Source organism: Hylobates moloch, unplaced genomic scaffold, assembly GCF_009828535.3.
Source record: "Hylobates moloch isolate HMO894 unplaced genomic scaffold, HMol_V3 SCAFFOLD_3, whole genome shotgun sequence".
NCBI lineage: Eukaryota > Metazoa > Chordata > Mammalia > Primates > Hylobatidae > Hylobates > Hylobates moloch.
Window position 1 is genome coordinate 171553580 of NW_026652278.1, and position 18669 is coordinate 171572248.

General features: G+C 43.4%; 1 protein-coding gene across 2 annotated transcripts in view; it reads left to right on the plus strand.

Annotated features, from left to right (window-relative positions):
• The first annotated feature begins 532 nt into the window (after window positions 1-532).
• Window positions 533-18669, plus strand: part of WWC2 (WW and C2 domain containing 2) — a 222893-nt gene continuing 204756 nt past the window's right edge. For both annotated transcript variants that reach the window (XM_032148966.2, XM_058436916.1), the window contains exon 1: window positions 533-1016. In XM_032148966.2, coding sequence (XP_032004857.1) covers window positions 886-1016 — 131 coding nt within the window. In that variant the 5' untranslated portion in view covers window positions 533-885. The remainder of the gene's footprint in view (window positions 1017-18669) is intronic.

Genomic DNA, 18669 nt, shown 5'->3' on the forward strand with positions numbered 1-18669 from the left:
CCCTGCGGAGGCCCCACCGTCCCGGACCCACCGACGCGCTCCCGGGGCTTGGCGCTTTCCCACCACGCCGGACCGCCCTTGGGGTGCCGGAGGGGCTCGGGGCGCGGCGTGGGGAGCCTTTGTGCCCTCTCCGCTTGTTGAGGTTTTTTCTCCCGAGGAGAGCTCCCCCCCGCCACCCCTTTCCTCTTGAAAGTTTTGTGGTTTCCCTAGAAGACGAAGGAGGTTGAGAAGGTTGCAGAGACTTTTTTGCAATCTTCCCCGTCCAGAAACTCTAAAACCTCTAGGCGTTTGGCCCAGGGGAGCTATCTGGGGTCAAGGGGAGGGAGCGGGCCGCACATTCCTTCGCCCGCCTCCCTCCCACCTGGAGCCGCGGCCCAGCTTGGGCAGTGCGCCCGAGCTGGTGCGGCGACGCCGGCAGCGACGGGGTTAAGCTCAGGAATGCGGCGGGAGGAATGCGCATGCAGATGAGGCGGGCGGGCGCATGCTAATCGCATGCAAATGAGGGGCCCGTCGCTACCGCGGCCGCGCCGCAGCTTCCCGGATCCGAGCCCAGACCGCGGCGGCTCCGGCAGCCTGGGCGCCGCGACCCTCGGCGGCCACAGGGGGACGGGGCGGAGGAGGAGGAAGAGGCGGAGGCAGCGGCGGCGAAGGGGAGGAGGGTTCGCTCGCCGGCTCCGACGCAGACATGGTGGACTGATCCCCAGCGGGGCCGCGAACAGCGTTTCCTGAGGCACCTCCCGCGCGTGGTTCCGCCGCGCCCCGCGCCCCTCAGCCCCTCGCCGGCGCCGGCGTCGCGGGTTGGCAGCCGGGCCCGGCAGCCGCGTTCCCGCCGCGTCCCGCGCCCGGTACCTATGGAGGCGCCGCTCGCCGGCGAGGCCGCCGACCATGCCTAGGAGGGCCGGGAGCGGTCAGCTGCCGCTGCCCCGGGGCTGGGAGGAGGCCAGGGACTACGACGGCAAGGTCTTCTACATTGACCACAACACCAGGAGGACCAGCTGGATCGACCCCCGGGACAGGTGGGCGCCGGCCGCGGGGGCGCGGGCCCGTTTGGACGCGGCGGCTGTTGTCCCGGAGACCCGGCCGCGCGGGGGGCGGGGGCGGCGGCGGCCCGCGGTGCCCCGAGGGGTCCCGGGAGGGATGTAGGGCTGGCTGCTCCGGCGGGTCCGAGGAGCCGCCCGTACCCAGGCTCCTCCGCCCACCGGCTTCCCGACGCCCCTCCGGGGACCCTGCGACACGCCCGGCCCCGAGGCAAGGCTGGAGTCTCTGCCCCGGGCCGACGCCGCACGCCAGGCTAACGGACCCGAGGGGCTACCTGAGCCCTGTTAGGAACTTTCTTAGGCTTCGAGGTGCCCACGTTGAGGCTGCAGGGCACCTTCGGCCTCTGGGCAGCGGGGGTGGGTAAGGGCCTCAGTGCCAGGTGGGGAACGAGCCCTCCGGGCCACCTGTGGCATCCCTCAGGCCGTCCTTGGCGCCGGAGACTGGGCTGCGAGCTCTTGGCGGGGGCGCCCAGACTGGCCGGAGGTCCCGAGCTGGGAAGGGGCTCTCGCCCCGCGCCGGGGCCTGCTAGTGGGTGTGACTGACTTTGCCCCTCAGAGTTTAAAGACGCGCGTTTGGGGGTTTCACTGTCTATCGTTAGTCTTCACCTGAAAGCTTGAACCGACTCCCAGATCGTGAACAGGCATATTCTGTTTGGAAGGAAGATGTAGTGAAATTAACGTTGGGTATTGAGGAACTCTGGTTGGAGCTTAGCCTGGTTTCTTTGTTTTTTGTTTTTTAAATTAGTTCAGGAACTGAGGTTTCACAAATGTTTCTGTGTCCCATTTTTTTTTACCCTTAAAATTTCTTAGAATTACTGTAAGAATAATAGGAGTTATTCCTAATTATACATTTGTAAATTATCCATTAAGGAGATATTCCTAATTGTAAATTTAAATAACGTACCACCAGGGATAACTTTGACAACTGGACTTTTGTCATTTCTGAAAATTATAACTTTTTATTGAATGTGGCCCTTTGGGCTTTATAACCTTTTTAGGTGCTTCTCCTATTTAACATTTTCCCTTTTCTCAATTTGAAGCTGAAATTCTTACTTTATAGTCTCAGTTACTTTTATCCTAAAAATGTTGTTTTTGAATGCTACTAAAAAGCAATTACAAGAAAGTTATAAATAACATTATAAATTTATGGAACAAGCCTTGTTCAATTATCCATGAAGCTACGGGCCTAGGTTTCCCTCCTGAAATGAGAAAAGGCACCTGTGCTGAGGTTCGGTCTTGCCGCAGCCTGGCTGCCTGTTGCTGGCCTGATGAAAATTGTGACAGGCATCACACCTTCACAGTCTCTCCAGACATGCTAGTTGTTGTCGTAAACTTCACGCTCCAAGCCAGTTATTTGACTTATGCCATTGCACTTTGAAACTACTTAACAGATAGTAAATGTCAGTGCTGATGGTGTGCACCCAACTGCGGCTTTTAAGGCACCTGTATAAATATTTGACTTTTACAGTTGTGTGGTAATTCTTTCTGCTTTCTGATACTTGGAGTTTCAAGTAATTGAAATAGCAATAAATTCTTGAAATATTTAGGCATTCTTGGTTCTCTTCTCCTTCGGTTTACATGTTTTACTATATTATCTCAGTTGTGTTTACCAGAAAGGATTACAAGAATATGTAATGTCTGGGTAAAGTAAATACAAAGTGGAGTGAAATTATATGACTTGGCGTATCCATATCACTACTTTTTTCACAAGTCAAGCATGTCCTTTATTTTAAACTCTTAATAGATTAGTAATTATTATGAACTATTTTCAGGAAACTGGGTAAACAATTCATTGGATGGGGACAAATAGTTTCGTCTAAGATAGCTTTTTATTTTTCCAATTTTCCTTGCAGCTGTTAGGTCTTAAATATTTAGAGACATAAATTTGACAACTTACAAATATTTCTGGATCTCAGTATTAGAGTTTTAAAAGATATTCTGTGAGATCAGAGTCACCATTATATACTCAGTTTAAATTTGATTATATTTTCTTTTAGGGCGATTAAGTGACTAAATCTTACTAAATAGAGTAAGAGGTGGTGGGAACGTATATTTGGAGTAACTATTAACTCTTGTCAGTTTTGTTACACACTTACCAAACATGGAAAGAGAGATGTTACACAGGCCAATAGGAGTGTGTGGATTCTTCTGCAGAATCAACTTACAAATCCTGAAAGAAAAACAACTTGATATACTATGGGTCTGCAGTACTTTTGAACTATTTAAGCCATTTAATTAGAATGGTCACGATGATTTACCTTGCGTATTTTTTATGTTATTCTGTTAAGGAAAAGAATTTTGTGTTTTTGATAGTCTATCAGAATTTGTTGAATATTTCTGATTATACAGATAATTATGCTGATTTAGTAGGGGAGGCTAGGGGATTTTATAAGAACATGATTTCATTCAACAGGTAGTCATGCCAGAATGCTGAAGCATAATTCTAAAATGCTTTTAAGCTTTTGGAGGTAAATGACATCATTCAAACTTTGCTGGGATGTGATCAAAGCTTTTATTGCTCCGCCTCTTACTCTTATTGACTGAGTAAGTTTACGTGAGTGTCTGAATCCCCCTAAACCTCCATTTTTCAGCTGTAAAATGAGGATAATATAATCATCTTCATAGGGATGTTTGTGGGCTCACCATTAGGGCCCAGCCTAATTGTATTAGTGTAGTGTTGACATTCCAGTTTAGGAACTGAGTGACCCTGGAAATAGTAGAAATACTAGCATGGGCAGTATTTACTGAGTGTTTATTGTGTGCTAGCCACTCTGCTAAGCTCTTTAACTGTGATCTCATTTCATTCTCCATTGGTCCTATGAGGTAGGTACTATTGTCATCTTCCAGTTACAGATGAGGAAATTGAGTTACAGAGAAGTAGCCCTTGTTAAGTGTGTAGCTAGGATTTAAAGCCAGACAGCTTGACTCTACAGCATGTGTCCTTAATCATTCCTTTAGTCTGAACACTTGGGCATGTTCAGGGGTCTTTGGGTGGAGTGCACAGAGGGGCAGAACCTTTTTGCCCAGTGTTTATTTTTCAGGCTGATTGACTAGGCTAATCCTGGGGAAATCTCCCTGTTTGTGATTAATTCCTTGTCCCCCTACCCTGCCTGCATGGGCCCACTCCCCGAGTGTTATTTTGTAGGTTTACTCCCTCTTTTTTTGCTCACCATGGACCCTTTTGACCATACCAATTGGTGTTTATGGTAGGCCATAGGTCTTGGCCAAATGGCCTGGTGCTTTTTTTTTTTTTTTTTTTAATTACATTCAACAAAGGAGAAAAAGGTGGGATGGATTGGCTTCATTGCCTTTTGGAGGAGTAGGGAGCTAAAGTGGGCAGGCCTCAGAGATAGGGTGAGTTGGCTTTACCAACTCCCAGTAGAATTTTGCTCATTTTCTGTCCTTGGATTGAGTGTTACCCAGAGATACAATGACTTTGTCTAGTTGAACTGAAAGATTTCACACCATGCAAAGTGACTTTCCATTAAAACCCACTGATAGACACTAATCTGTGGGTTATGGCTAGGGTCAGATGTTGAGCAACCTGTACCTTCTAATTGAATAAAAATAATCTTGGGGGGTGGGAGGGTGAGAAGGGAGGAAGGGCTGCTAGCTGGGTATATCGTTGATGTCACAGTTAACTTTTGACTCTCCACACCTGTTTGAGGCATATGACTAGCATCTGAGGAGCTCTGTATTGTCTTTTTTTTTTTTTTTTTTCTCTTTTTGAGACGGAGTTTCGTTCTGTTGCCCAAGTTGGAGAGCGATGGCGTGGTCTCGGCTTACTGCAGCTCCCGGGTTCAAGCGATTCTCCTGCCTCAGCCTCCCGAGTAGCTGGGATTACAGGTGCCTGCCACCACACCCGCCTAATTTTTTGTATTTTTAGTAGAAATGGGGTTTCACCATGTTAGCCAGGCTGGTCTCAAACTCCTGACCTCAGGTGATCTGCCCGCCTCGGCCTCCCAAAGTGCTGGGATTACAGGCCTGAGACACCGCTCCCGGCCATGTCTTTCTCTTTTTTTTTTGAGACGGAGTCTTGCTGTGTCGCCAGACTGGAGTGCAGTGGTGCGATCTTGCCACACTGCAACCTCATGCGATCTCGCCTCACTGCAACCTCCGCCGCCTAGGTTTAAGTGATTGTCATGCCTCAGCCTCCCAAGTAGCTGGGATTACAGGCACTCGCCACCATACCCAGCTAATTTTTTTGTATTTTTGGTAGAGATGGGGTTTCACCATGTTGGCCAGGATGGTCTCCATCTCCTGACCTTGTGATCTGCCCACCTTGGCCTCCCAAAGTGCTGAGATTACAGCCGTGAGTCACCGCGCCCGGCCTGGCCTTGTCTTTCTTTCAAAGTCTAAGTAATTTCTTTTTTTTTTTTTTTTTTTTTTGACACTGAGTCTTGTGTTGTCACCCAGGCTAGAGTGCAGTGGCGCGATACCAGCTCACTGCAGCCTCCGCCTCCTGGGTTCAAGCGATTCTCCTGCCTCAGCCTCTCGAGTAGCTGGGATTACAGGCACCCACCACCACGCCCAGCTAATTTTTCGTATTTTTTTTAGTAGAGGTGGGGTTTCATCATGTTGGCCAGGCTGGCAAATTAAGTAATTTCTATCAACCCACTGCTAGAGTGTAAACTCCTTGAGTCCCTGATTGCTTATTACTGCTTTTTGAATCCTTTATACATGGTAGATGTTAAATAAGTGTTGGTTAATTTAGTTAATGAAGACAGTTTGTTAAATTAATGAAAGCATATTAATTGAGCTACTCTCTTATTTCCAGATTCTTACTGTTGGGCTTTCAAAAAATAAACCCATAACCACCAACAGAGACAACTGACTTTCCAGTTAGATTTAAAATAATAAGAGAATTGAGCTGCTACATTTTGAGTAATGGTATAAATATGAGAATTACTTACAAGAGCAAAGAAAACCAAATGAACCTTGATAGTCTTAATCACAACTGCCATTGTCATAGACTGCTGGAATTGTTCCTCTCCAGCAGGCTCTAAGTCTGGGTGCCAAGTGATTACTGTGAATTATTTGAGTGATTATAGTATTTGAAGTGTGGAGAGGTTGCTAAAAGAGGATTAAAAAAATCACTCTAGGAAGCACTAATTTAAAGTATGCTGTCTTCCAAACATTCCAAAAGAAATATTCTTTTTAACACAGTTTGGTATAATGCTTGCTGGAGTGAACAGTACTATAGTTGCTTAGTATATTTGAGGGACTAAGAGGTCTCCAGTGACATTAATAGTCCATAGTTTGCAGTGTAATTTTGTTGGAAGACTCAGGACAATAATTGCTTTTTAAATAAAATAAGTATTTTATTTATTTATTTTTTGAGACGGAGTTGGCTCTGTCGCCCAGGCAGGAGTGCAGTGGCACGATCCCGGCTTACTACAACCTGTGCCTCCTGAGTTCAAGCGATTCTCCTGCCTCAGCTTCCTGAGTAGCTGGGATTACAGGTGCATGCCACCTGGCTAATTTTTGTATTTTTAGTAGAGATGTGGTATCACCATGTTGGCCAGGCTGGTCTCGAACTCCTGACCTCAAGTTACCTGCCCGCCTCAGCCTTCCAAAGTGCTGGCATACTATTATCTTTAAATATGTTATTTGTTTTGAGCTGCAAATCCCTAAGCTTCATCTACATAGTCAGCCATTGTGACATGTGGCCTTCAAGCAAGTTGGTATTTAAATTTAAGCAGAGGAAGCCCAGGTGCACCAGGAAAACCGTGGAAGTTGTCTGTTGGCCCACACTGCCGGGCCCTGCTTTGCCTTGTAAATGGCTCTTGCTTACTTATTTTCAGTAATTGTCTGTAGGAAAATGAGATTATCACTTTGGAGGGGCATGGCCAGCTTCTTCTTGCTGATGCAGGAGTTATTAAATTAGCAGGAAACAGTGTTAGCCCTAATACACTGTGAATTCCTTATGATAGGGCTTGAGTCTGTATATATGCCCTGGTTCCTATGAACTTGATTGAAATTGGTCAAACTGATCTTGTGTTAGAATTTTGGACTTGCTGGGCGCTGTGGCTCACGCCTGTAATCCCAGCAGTTTGGGAGGCCAAGGCGGGTGGATCACGAGGTCAGGAGATGGAGACCATCCTGGCTAACACAGTGAAACCCTGTTTCTACCAAAAATACAAAAAATTAGCCAGGCGTGGTGGCAGGCACCTGTAGTCCCAGCTACTTGGGAGGCTGAGGCAGGAGAATGGTGTGAACCCGGGAGGCGGAGCTTGCAGTGAGCAGACATCGTGCCACTGTACTCCAGCCTGGGTGACAGAACGAGACTCTGTCTTAAAAAAAAAAAAAAAAGAATTTTGGACTTGTTTCTTTATGCATTTCTGAAACTCCTGTTACTGAAAAAGTTACCACAGAATAATGTAGAAGAGGAAAGGGATTTTTTTTTTTTTTTGACAAGAGTTTTATTGTTGTTGCCCAGGCTGGAGTGCAGTGGCGTGATTTTGGCTCACTGTAACCTCCGCCTCCTGGGTTCAAGGTTCAAGCAATTCTCCTGCCTCAGCCTCCTGAGTAGCTGCGATTATAGGCTCTCACCACCACGCCCAGCTAGTTTTGTATTTTTAATAGAGATGGGGTTTCACCTTGTTGGCCAGGCTGGTCTCGAACTCCTGACCTCAGATGATCCGCCCATCTCAGCCTCCCAAAATGCTGGGATTACAGGCATAAGCCACCACGCCCGGCTGAGGAAAGGGATTTTTAAAGGCACAGTGTGCATGTAAGTTGTGAGTTACAAATGATTTATCAAAGTATAGGTTCACAATATTTTCAGTGTCTTCAGTGATTTTTCCCAATTATTTTATCTTTATTAGATTAAAAAAATTCCTCAGCATAAAATTAATCATTTTTATCATTTTGAAGACTACACCTTAGTTTTTAGTATATTCATTGTTATGAAACCATAAACAGTGTATAATTCCTGAACATTTTAATCACCCCCAAAACAAACCACCCCTTACCTATTAAGAACTCACTTCTCATTCATCTCCCATCTCTACAGCTTTTTGCAGCAACTGATCTACTTTGTGTCTCTGGATTTGCCTATTCTGGACATTTTATATAAATGGAATAATAAAATTTGTATCCCTTTGTATCTGGCTTCTTTTTTTCTTAGTGTAATGCTTTCAAGGCTCGGGTTGTAGCTTTTATTGTACTACTGCATCCTTTTTTGTGACTTAATAATATTCAATTGTGTGGATATACCATATTTTGTACTTTAATTAGCTGATGTGCATTTGGGTTGTTTCCACTCTTTGGCTATTATGAATGATACTGCTATGAATATCCCTGTACAGTTTTTGTATGAATGTGTGTCTTCAATTCTCTTCAGTATATACATATCTAAAAGTGGAGTTGCTGGGTCATATGGCAATTCTATGTTTAACTTTTTGAGGGGACTGCTAGACTGTTTACCACCATTTTACATTCCCATCAGCAGGGTGTGAGTGTGCAAATTCCTCCACATCCTCACCAACACTTCTCTCTCTTTCTCTCCTTCTCTCCTCTTTGTGTTTCTCTCTTCTCTTTCCTTCTCTTCTCTTGTCTTCTCTTCTCTTCTCTCTTTTCTTTTTTTCTTTTCTTTCATCTTTTGAGATGGAGCTGGTCTCTCTTGCCCAGGCTGGAGTGCAGTGATGGTCTCGGCTCACTGCAACCTCCACCTCCACCTCCAGGGTTCACAGATCCTCCCACTTCAGCCTCCTGAGTAGCTGGGATTATAGGCACAAGCCATCATGCCTGGGCAATTTTTGTATTTTTAGTAGAGACGGGGTTGGGCTGGTCTCGAACTTTTGACCTCAGACCTCAAGTGATCTGCCTACCTTGGCCTCCCAAAGTGCTAGGATTACAGATGTGAGCCACCAAACCTGGCCTCACTTCTTTTTTTTAAAGTTATTCTAGTGGGTGTGAGGTAGGATCTTACTGTGATGTTGATTTGCATTTCCCTCTTCATAGTGTTTTGATAGCCTTAATTTGACCCAAGCCTTCCCCCTTTATTCTAGCCTTTTATAGCTGTTGCTATTCTGCCCTCTTTTTGTTTGTGTACTCTCACTCTTAACTTGATCAACAAAAAGTTAGGTAAGAGAAATTAGAGGGTTTTTTTAGTCTCACATTGCTTTTCCCTTTTCCCCCTATCTGATTGCTTTGAGTGATTATTTAATACTGACATTATAGATATACATTAATTAACAGTTTTTATTGTATCAACCAGGCAGGTACCCTGGACTCTGGGAGATAAAGATGGATAAGATTTGGTCCCAGCTCAGCTTGCCTAAAATCTGGTGTGCATAATCATCATTTAAAAAGTGAAAGAAAATTTTGAATATTGTTAAATTTTCTCTATATTCCTGTAATTCAGCTTAAGGGTACCTTCTTCCTAAACACTCAGAGGGAAAACAGTTGAAAGGAATTAAAAGCAGAATATATTGGCAAAGTATATATTAATTTTTTTCTTTATTTCAAATGTGATATATTTTATGAGGCATTTGTGTGAGTCACGTAATGAATCATGTGCAGTGTATACACATCAGCTTATTCAAAATGATTTGACATGTAAAGGCTTTTCCTTTTAGCTCGTTATATATGCCAAGAATTAAATTTATTTTTGTTCATTGTTTTTTTTAAAAAATGGCAGGAGCAAGCCTAACAAGCGCTGCCTCAATCAGGTGATCAAGGGGAACATCCAGGGCACTAAGTCCTGCTGATACTCCCTTGAGGTGATGTGGTGACAATGGCATTTTATCTTTGTGGTCTTTCTCCCCCAAAACCATAGTAACTCCAGTGTAATCTTGAGAAAAACACCTACTAGATCCCAGTAGAGGGTTATCCTGTAAAATACCTGACCAGCACCCCTCAAAACCGTCAAGGTCCTGACCAATAAGGAAAGTCTGAGAAACCCTCACAGCCACGAGGAGCGTAAGGAGACACCAAGACTAAATGTAATGTGTCCCAGGGGTGGAGGAGTCCTGGGCTAGAAAAAGGACATTAGGTGGAAACTAAGGAAATCTGAATAACGTATACATTGTAGTTAAATTTTTTTTTTTTTTTTTTCGCCCAGGCTGGAGTGCAGTGGTGCGATCTCAGCTCACTGCAGCCTCAGCCTCCTGGGTTCAAGCGACTCTCCTGCCTCAGCCTTCCAAGTAGCTGAGATTACAGGCATGTGCCACCACACCCAGCTAATTTTTGTATTTTTAGTAGAGACGGGGTTTCACCATGTTGGCCAGGCTAGTCTTGAACTCCTGACCTAGTGATCTGCTTGCCTTGGCCTCCCAAAGTGCTGGGATTACAGGCATGAGACACCACGCCCAGCCGGATTGTAGTTAATTTTGTTAATGTTAATAGATGTACCATACTAACAGGGAAAAGTAAGTGTGGACTATATATGGCAACTCTCCACACTAATTTTGTCTTTTTTTTCTATAAATCTAAGACTGCTCTAAAAAATAAAAATTTAAAAGACCTCTTAAAAGTCACACAAAACGAAATGATTTTCTTTGGTGGAAGTGTAAGCATGTTTGTTGTTTATATGAAAATTCTGCTTTGTAGGCCTCATTTTAGCCCTCCAGCTAAGAATGGGTTTTAAATCATGAAAGGTTGTAAACAAACAAACAAAAATAAAGAAGAATATGTGACAGAGACTGAATGTGGTTCACAAAGCCTGGAATGTTTACTTTGGCCCTTTACAGAAAAAGTTTGCCATTGTCTTTACAAATTTTATAGCAGTGTTTTTTAAATGTTTCTATAAATATTAACCTTTTATGATAAAATGGCACATTTATTAGTGATCATTGCACATTCTTTTATGCCAGCAGTCCCCAACCTTTCAGGCACCAGGGACTGGTTTTGTGGAAGACAATTTTTCCACAGAATGGGATTGGGGGAGTTGCGAGGGATGGTTTCAGGCTGAAACTGTTGGATCTCAGATCATCAGGGAGTAGTTAGATTCTCATAGGAGTGCACAGCCTGGATTCCTCACATGTGCAATTCATTACAGGGTTCGCTCTCCTACGAGAATCTAATGCCACCACTGATCTGACAGGAGGCGGAGTTCAGGCGGTCATGCTTGCTCGCACCACACACCTCCTGCTGTGCGGCCCAGCTCCTAACAGGCCATTGACTGGTACCAGTCTGTGGCTAGGGGTTGGGAACCCCTGATTTATTCCACAAGGGATTTGGACTCTAGCTACTGTGTGGGACAAAGGTGAGTCAGACATGGGTGCTGACTTTGAGGAGTTGTCTTATATCTCATGTTACTTTTTTTTTTCTTTTTAAACAAGGAAATGCAGCACCTTAGTTAGTTTTCCAAACTGGTTCTTTGAAGTAGCTGGACCTAATGGTAGTGGAAATAGGTCTGTTACTCTTAAGGTAAGAATGATTTCATGGGTCCCTGTTCAAATGTAGCAGCCTGTGGATTCTGTATACCTCATGATTATTTTGATGGAAAATCAAGAGACATCTTAGGGCACCTGGCTTTGCCATGGCAGGGCCTTAAGTAGAGATTGTTTTTGTGGTGTAGAGACAGCTCAACCCTGGTCACTCAATAAATACCAGATACCAGGCGCTGCTGTATAATTCTTAAGAAGAATTGTACATAGGACATGAGAAAAACAGGCAAAATGAATTTTTGGAAGTACCATAGTTGTTTGTTTATACTTGACTGTTGGAAGTAGGTAGTATTACGCTTTGGTAGTTAGAAATACTTTCTTGTGGCGTACTGATAATATTTATAAAATTACTAGGTGATGATCAACCAAAAATTATTCCATATATTATCCTTATGATGCCTGTCACTTTGAAGCATGTCCCAAAGACTGCTCTGTAGAGCTAATTTTTTTTTTTTTTTTTGCTTTGTCAGTAATTTTTCCTATACTGTTTGCCCTGATGTCAGTAAACAAATCATGGTTCCAAAATGGAGCCAGCTCGGAAGTGAGGTAGTCATGCACTAACAGAGTTATGTATTGGGAGCTGTTTTTCCACTCCTGTAGCTCATGAGGAATTACAATAGTTCCAATAGAGCATTTGAATAAAGGTGTACATTTAATGTACTTTGGTTTCACTAGGAGTGGAGGTAGGAAATTTAATTTTAAAGAAGCATAGACATCGTGTTATGCAAATAATCACTTTTAACTAAGTAAGTGTCCCTGGTATTTTTGTGAAAATGAGTATGTCAAGATTTGGAAGGTGAAGAGGCTTTCCTTTGGTGTGAACTTTGCTCCTGCTGCATGTGCGGTGTTGTTTTCTGGTGTGGCCTGGGTTGTGTTGGTCACCAGTTCTGAATGTGAACAACAGAGGTAAATGTTGAATTATAGAGATTGGTGCTACAAAGCCTTGATTAAAATTCTGACTTACAGGGCTGGGCGCGGTGGCTCACGCCTGTAATCCCAGCACTTTGGGAGGCTGAGTCGGGCGGATCACGAGGTCAGGAGATTGAGACCATCCTGGCTAACATGGTGAAACCCCATCTCTACTAAAAATATAAAATAATTAGCTGGGCGTCATGGCAGGCGCCGGTAGTCCCAGTTATTCAGGAGGCTGAGGCAGGAGAATGGCGTGAATCTGGGAGGCGGAGCTTGCAGTGAGCGGAGATCGCGCTACTGCACTTCAGCCTGGGCGACAGAGCGAGACTCCGTCTCAAAAAATAAAATAAAATTCTGACTTACTAATGGACTGTAGAATACGTTACATACTTTATTGACAGTTATGCATTTTATAATTGCGTAATTGGTATGAAGTGGCAGTGATATTCAGTTAAGTTTAAAATGTGGTAGACAACTTTGACTGCACAAGATTTGAAGAGCATGTAGTTTCATTTAGTGTGAAACTTGAATCTACTCTGCAGTTTTCCTTAGCATTATGGTTTTTAATAGAGATACATTAGAATTCCAGTCTTTTTTTTTCTTTGAAACTATGACAGTGAATGAATGTGTGGAATCTACTTCGTAGATAGTATCACTGGGTTATCAGTTTTGTGGACTTACTGGTCTAGGTGTAATTTTGGGCTGGTCGGCAATTCTGTCCACACCATATGTTCTTTTCTTATCTGCTGGTTATCAGTGTTTGAGTTTGATAAAAACAGATCATTTACTTTCTGTTTTTTTTTTGAGACCAGGTCTCACTCTGTTGCCCAGGCTGGAGTGCAGTGGCGTGATCACGGCTCGTTGCAGCCTCAATCTCCCTGGGCTCAGGTGATCCTCCCACCTCAGCCTCCCAAGTAGCTGGGACTACAGGGGTGCGGCACCACACCTGGCTAAGTCTTTTTGTACTTTTTGTAGAGTCAGGGTTTCGCCATGTTGCCCAGGCTGGTTTCCAACTCCTGGCCTCAAGCAGTTGTCCCATCGTGGCCTCCCAAAGTACTGGGATTACAGGCGTGAGCCACCACGCCCGGCCAGATCATTTACTTTTTTCCCTCTTTGCCTCCCTTCCCCTTTTCTGCTAAATGACATAGCTAATGATATTTCTTACAGGACAGCATGACTAGAAACCAGTATTTAACTTGGCAGAATGTTTAACATAACATCAGTGCCCTGGTTTGGTATTGTAGATCGAAAGATTGCAAAACTAACTTGATTGTCTAACTCTACTTTCAGTCCTTCATTTACCCCTAAAGGTATGCCTGTAGAACGTATGTAGATGCATTCTTGAGAGATTTCCTAATGTCTCATGTGTAAGGAGCCTTTCATAAAATTGATTCTAAGTTATTTGAGGATAGAGACCTGCTTCGTGTGTGCCCCTTCATGCTTTGTGCTTAGCTTGCCTGTCCCCACAGGGACACTTAACACGGCGGAGCCCTGTACCCATAGAAATGAAATGTATGCATTTGAAGGACCTTTTCCTTGTTCCAGTAACCTCCATAATTTGTCCCCAGCTTACTTTACTGACTTGACCACCTAGTCATTCACTCGGTCACTCATTCATTCATTCAATCAAACTATTCATCACACATTTATTGGAAACACTATATGCCTAGCACACACATTTCGGGGACACAGTGTTGAATGAAATAGTTGAGATCTCTGTTTTCGTGGATTTTATATTCTACTTTGGGGAAGGCAAACAGATTCTAAAGATAGTGAATTTGCTTTGATTAAAATAAACAAGGTGAAGTGATAATAGTGTCAGTGGGAGCTGCTTTGGGTTAGGTGGTCAGGAAAGGCCTTTCTGAGGAGCTGGCATTTAGCTGAGCTATGAGGATAAGAAGGAGCCATTCTTGTGAAGATCTGGGGGGAAGAGTGGTCTAGGCAGAAGAAAAGGCTAAACAGAAGTACTAGCCCTGCACTTTCCACTATGATACCTTCTAGGAGTATGTGGCTATTTAAATTTAAACTAGTTACAATTTAGTTAGAAGTTTAGTTCCGCCGGGCACGGTGGCTCATGCGTGTAATCCCAGCACTTTGGGAGGCCGAGGCAGGTGGATCACCTGAGGTCAGGAGTTTGAGACCAGCCTAGCCAACATGGCAAAACCTCGTCTCTACTAAAAGTACAAAAATTAGCCAGGTGTGGGGTGTATACCTGTAATCTCAGCTACTTGAGAGGTTGAGGCAGGAGAATCACTTGAACCTGGAAGGTGGAGGTTACAGTGAGCTGAGATTGCACCACTGCAAATACAGAACATTTCCATCAGCACAGATTGCTGTAAAAACAGAGGGAGGAGGGTCTTATGAAATGAGGCAGAGAAGTATTAGGTTGGTGCAAAAGTAATTGCTTTCAATGCAAAAACCACAATTACTTTTGCACCAACCTATAGAAAGGGGTCCTATCATGTATGCCTTGTAGACCATCAAGATTTTAAGGTTGTTTGGGAGCTACTGGAGAGTTTTAAGTTGAACTGAGGTAAGGTGGGGCCCGTGTGTGTGTGTGTGTGTGTGTGTGTGTGTGTGTGTGTGCGCGCGCGCGCGCAGGTGCATGCAAAATGATCCTACTCATTTTTGTTTGTTTGTAGAGACAGCCTCCGTATGTTGCCAGGCTGGTCTCAAACTCCTGGCTTCAAGCAGTCCTCCCTCTGCAGCTTCCCAAAGTGCTGGAATTTACAGGTGTGAGCCACTGTGCCTGGCCTTTCTTTTTTTTTTTTTTTAAGATGTTATTTTAAAAAAGAGATCACTGCTCTATGGAGAAGGAATTACAGATTTTGTTTTTTTAGTGAGATAATCTGGATGAGAAACAATCAGAGCTTGCACTAGAATGATGGCTTTGGCAGTAGGAAGCAGTGAGTGGATTTGTTTTTACTTAAAAAACCTATTTTTTTTGGTAAAAATGAAAGAACTTGCTCATGATGTGGGTACATGAGGCTTGAGGAAAAGAGAGAATAAAAGAGTTACTGTTAGGGAAAGACCGAGGGAGAATGTGGTTGGTTGGTATCCATTTGGATTGCTAATCCAAAGTTCTGTTTCCGATGTATAGGTGTGATAGAGTTTGAATATGTGTCCCCACTATTGTAATTTGTAATTCCTAGTTGGAGGTAGGGCCTGGTAGGAGGTCGGGTAGTGGGTGAGTTCTTGCAGTATTTGGTTGTTTCAGTGTACGGCACCACCTCTCCTCCCCCGCCCCCCCGCCACCTTCTCTCTTGTTCCTGCTCTGGCCATGTGATGTGCCTGCTCCTCTTTTGCCTTCCACCATAATTGTAAGCTTCCTGAAGCTCTTCCCAGAAGCTGAGCAGGTGACTGGGGCCATGCTTTCTGTATAGCCTGCAGAAGTCATAGGTCCAATTAAACCTCTTTTCCTTATAAATCACCCCATTTCAGGTGCTTATAGCAATGCAAGAAATACAAAATGTGAGACCCCTATGAAGACATACAAATAGAGAAATCTAGTAGATACCCAGATATAGAATCTTTTGTTCAGAAGACAGCTCAGAGCTAGAGATACTAAATTTGGTTTATACATAGGTAGTATTTGAAGTCGTGGGATGGGATGAGATTACTGGAAGAGAGGAAAAGAAGAGGTTCCAGGATTGAGCCTTGAGACATGGCAATATTTTTTGTGAAATCTTGTTTCAGCTAAGATGGTTTATTTGTTTTCACTGGAACGTACCTTTTTTTTTTCTTCCAACTTTTATTTCAGGTTCAGAGTACACACGTGGATTTGTTATGTGGGTAGATAGCGTGTTGCGGGGGGTTCGGTGTACAAATTATTTCATCACCCAGGTAATAAACATAGTACCCCATAGGTTGTTTATTTATTTATTTATTTATTTTTGAGACAGAGTCTCATTCTATCGCCTAGGCTAGAGTGCAGTGGCAAGATCTCTGCTCACTGCAACCTCTGCCTCCCAGGATCAAGCGATTGTCATGCCTCAGCCTCCTAAGTAGCTGGGAATACAGGCAGGCACCACCACACCCAGCTAATCCCCATAGGTAGTTTTTTGATCTTCACCCTCCTCCCACCTTCCACTCTCAAATAGGCTGTGATGTCTGTTGTTCCCTTTTAGCTTCCATGTGTACTCATTGTTTAGTTCCCACTTATAAATGAGAACATGCGGTATTTGGTTTTCTATTCCTGTGTTAATTTGCTTAGCATAATGGCCTACAGTTCCATCCATGTTGTTGCAGAGATCATGATTTCATTCTTTTTTATGGTGCATAGTATTCCGTAGTGTACACGTACCACATTTTCTTTATCCAGTCTACCCTTGATGGGCCTTTAGGTTGATTCTATGTCTTTGCTATTGTGATTAGTGCTGCAGTGAACATAAATGTGCATGTGTCTTTATGGCAGAATGATTTGTATTCCTGTGGGTATATACCCAGTAAAGGGATTGCTCGGTTGGATGGCAGTTCTGTTTTAAGTTCTTTGAGAAATCTCCAAACTGCTTTCCACAGTGGCTGAACTAGTTTACATTCCTACCAGCAGTGTTTAAGCATTCCCTTTCCTCTGTAACCTGGCCAGCATTTTTTGACTTTTTTCTAATAGCCATTTTGACTGGTGTGAGATGGTATCTTGTTGTGGTTTTGATTTGCATTTCTCTAATAATCAGTGATGTTGAGAATTTTTTCATATGCCTTCTTTTGAGAAATGTCTGTTCATGTCCATTGCCCATTTTTTATGGGGTTGTTTGTTTTTTGCTTGTTGATTTATGTTCCTTATAGATTCTGGATTTCAGACCTTGGTCAGATGCATAGTTTGTATATATTTTCTCCAATTCTGTAGGTTACTCTGTTGATAGTTTCTTTTGCTGTTCAGAAGCTCTTTAGTTTAATTAGGTCCCATTTGTCGGTTTTCTTTTTGGTTGCAGTTGCTTTTGGCATCTTTGTCGTGAAATCTTTGCCAGGGCCTACGTCCAGAATGGTTTTTCCTAGGTTTTCTTCTAGGGTTTTTATAGTTTTAGGTTTTACATTTAAGTCTTTAATCCAGCTTTAGTTGATTTTTGTATATGGTATAGAAAGGGGTCCAGTTTCGGTCTTCTGCATATGGCTGGCCAGTTATCCCAGCACCTTTTATTGAATAGGGAGTACCCTCCCCATTGCTTATTTTTGTCAGCTTTGTCAAAGACCAGATGGTGGTAAGTGTGCGACTTTATTTCTGGTTTTTCTAACCTGTTCCATTGGTGTATGTGTCTGTTTTTGCACCATTTATTGGAACGTATCTTATACTTTTCACCACTGTGCTAAAGATGATGATGATGACAAGTACCATAAGTTATGTGAAGAGCCCTTCATATATTTATCTCAAGCTTCATGAGGGCAGGTATTGTGTCTGTCTTGTTCACTATTGTATTCCAATGCTCAGCTTTGTGCAAGCTCTTAGTAACTATTGAATAAAACTTTGATAGGTACCATTATTATTCCCATTTTAGGAAACTGAGACTTAAGGGTTTAAGTGACTTGTCTAAGGGCACAAAGCTGTTAAGTGGTGGCAGAACTCAAGCGTGTCTGTCTGACTTCCAAGCTGTGCATCTAACAAGATACTGCCTTTGGTTACTGCTAGGAAGGGCCTTTGGCCTCCTCCCTGGCTTTGGAAGATATAGCCACCTTCAGGATTTAGCTGAAGTTTCATCACTTAAAGTTTGCCTTAACAACTTAGCCACACATAATCTTCCAGTGCTTAATTCTTATGCTACCTGTTTTTAGCATCTGTATTAAAACTACATGTGTACTGTATTTTGATTCCTTGAATTAAACTATTACTTTTTTCAGAATTTATTTTTTATTTTCCCAAATTAGGTTATAGGCTCTGTTTAGTTAAATCATGCACAATATTATTTATTTATCCTGCCTAACAGGATACCCAGTACAATGTCTTGTGGATATTAGTTGCTCAAATAAATCCTAATTTGATTCTGTCATTTCTGCCTTGTTCCAGTGTTTTCAGTTCTTTTAGAGGCTGAGATCTATATGCTGTAAATCCTCTTCATTCTTGTCCTGTCTCTGGTTCTGAAAACAGTTTGGTGTCGTCCCGCAGCTTTTCCCAATCTAGGCTTCTGTGGAACCATCTCCTTTTCAAATGTGCCACTTACACCACCTGCACTTCTGCATATCCCCTCCCTTTTCGAGACAAGTTGAACTGATTATGAAGGATAGAGAATTTTCAAAGTGATAAAGCAGAGTTCCAGCTCTTCCACATTCTTTTTTTTTTTTTTTTTTTTTTTTGACGGAGTCTTGCTCTGTCCTCCAGGCTGGAGTGCAATGGC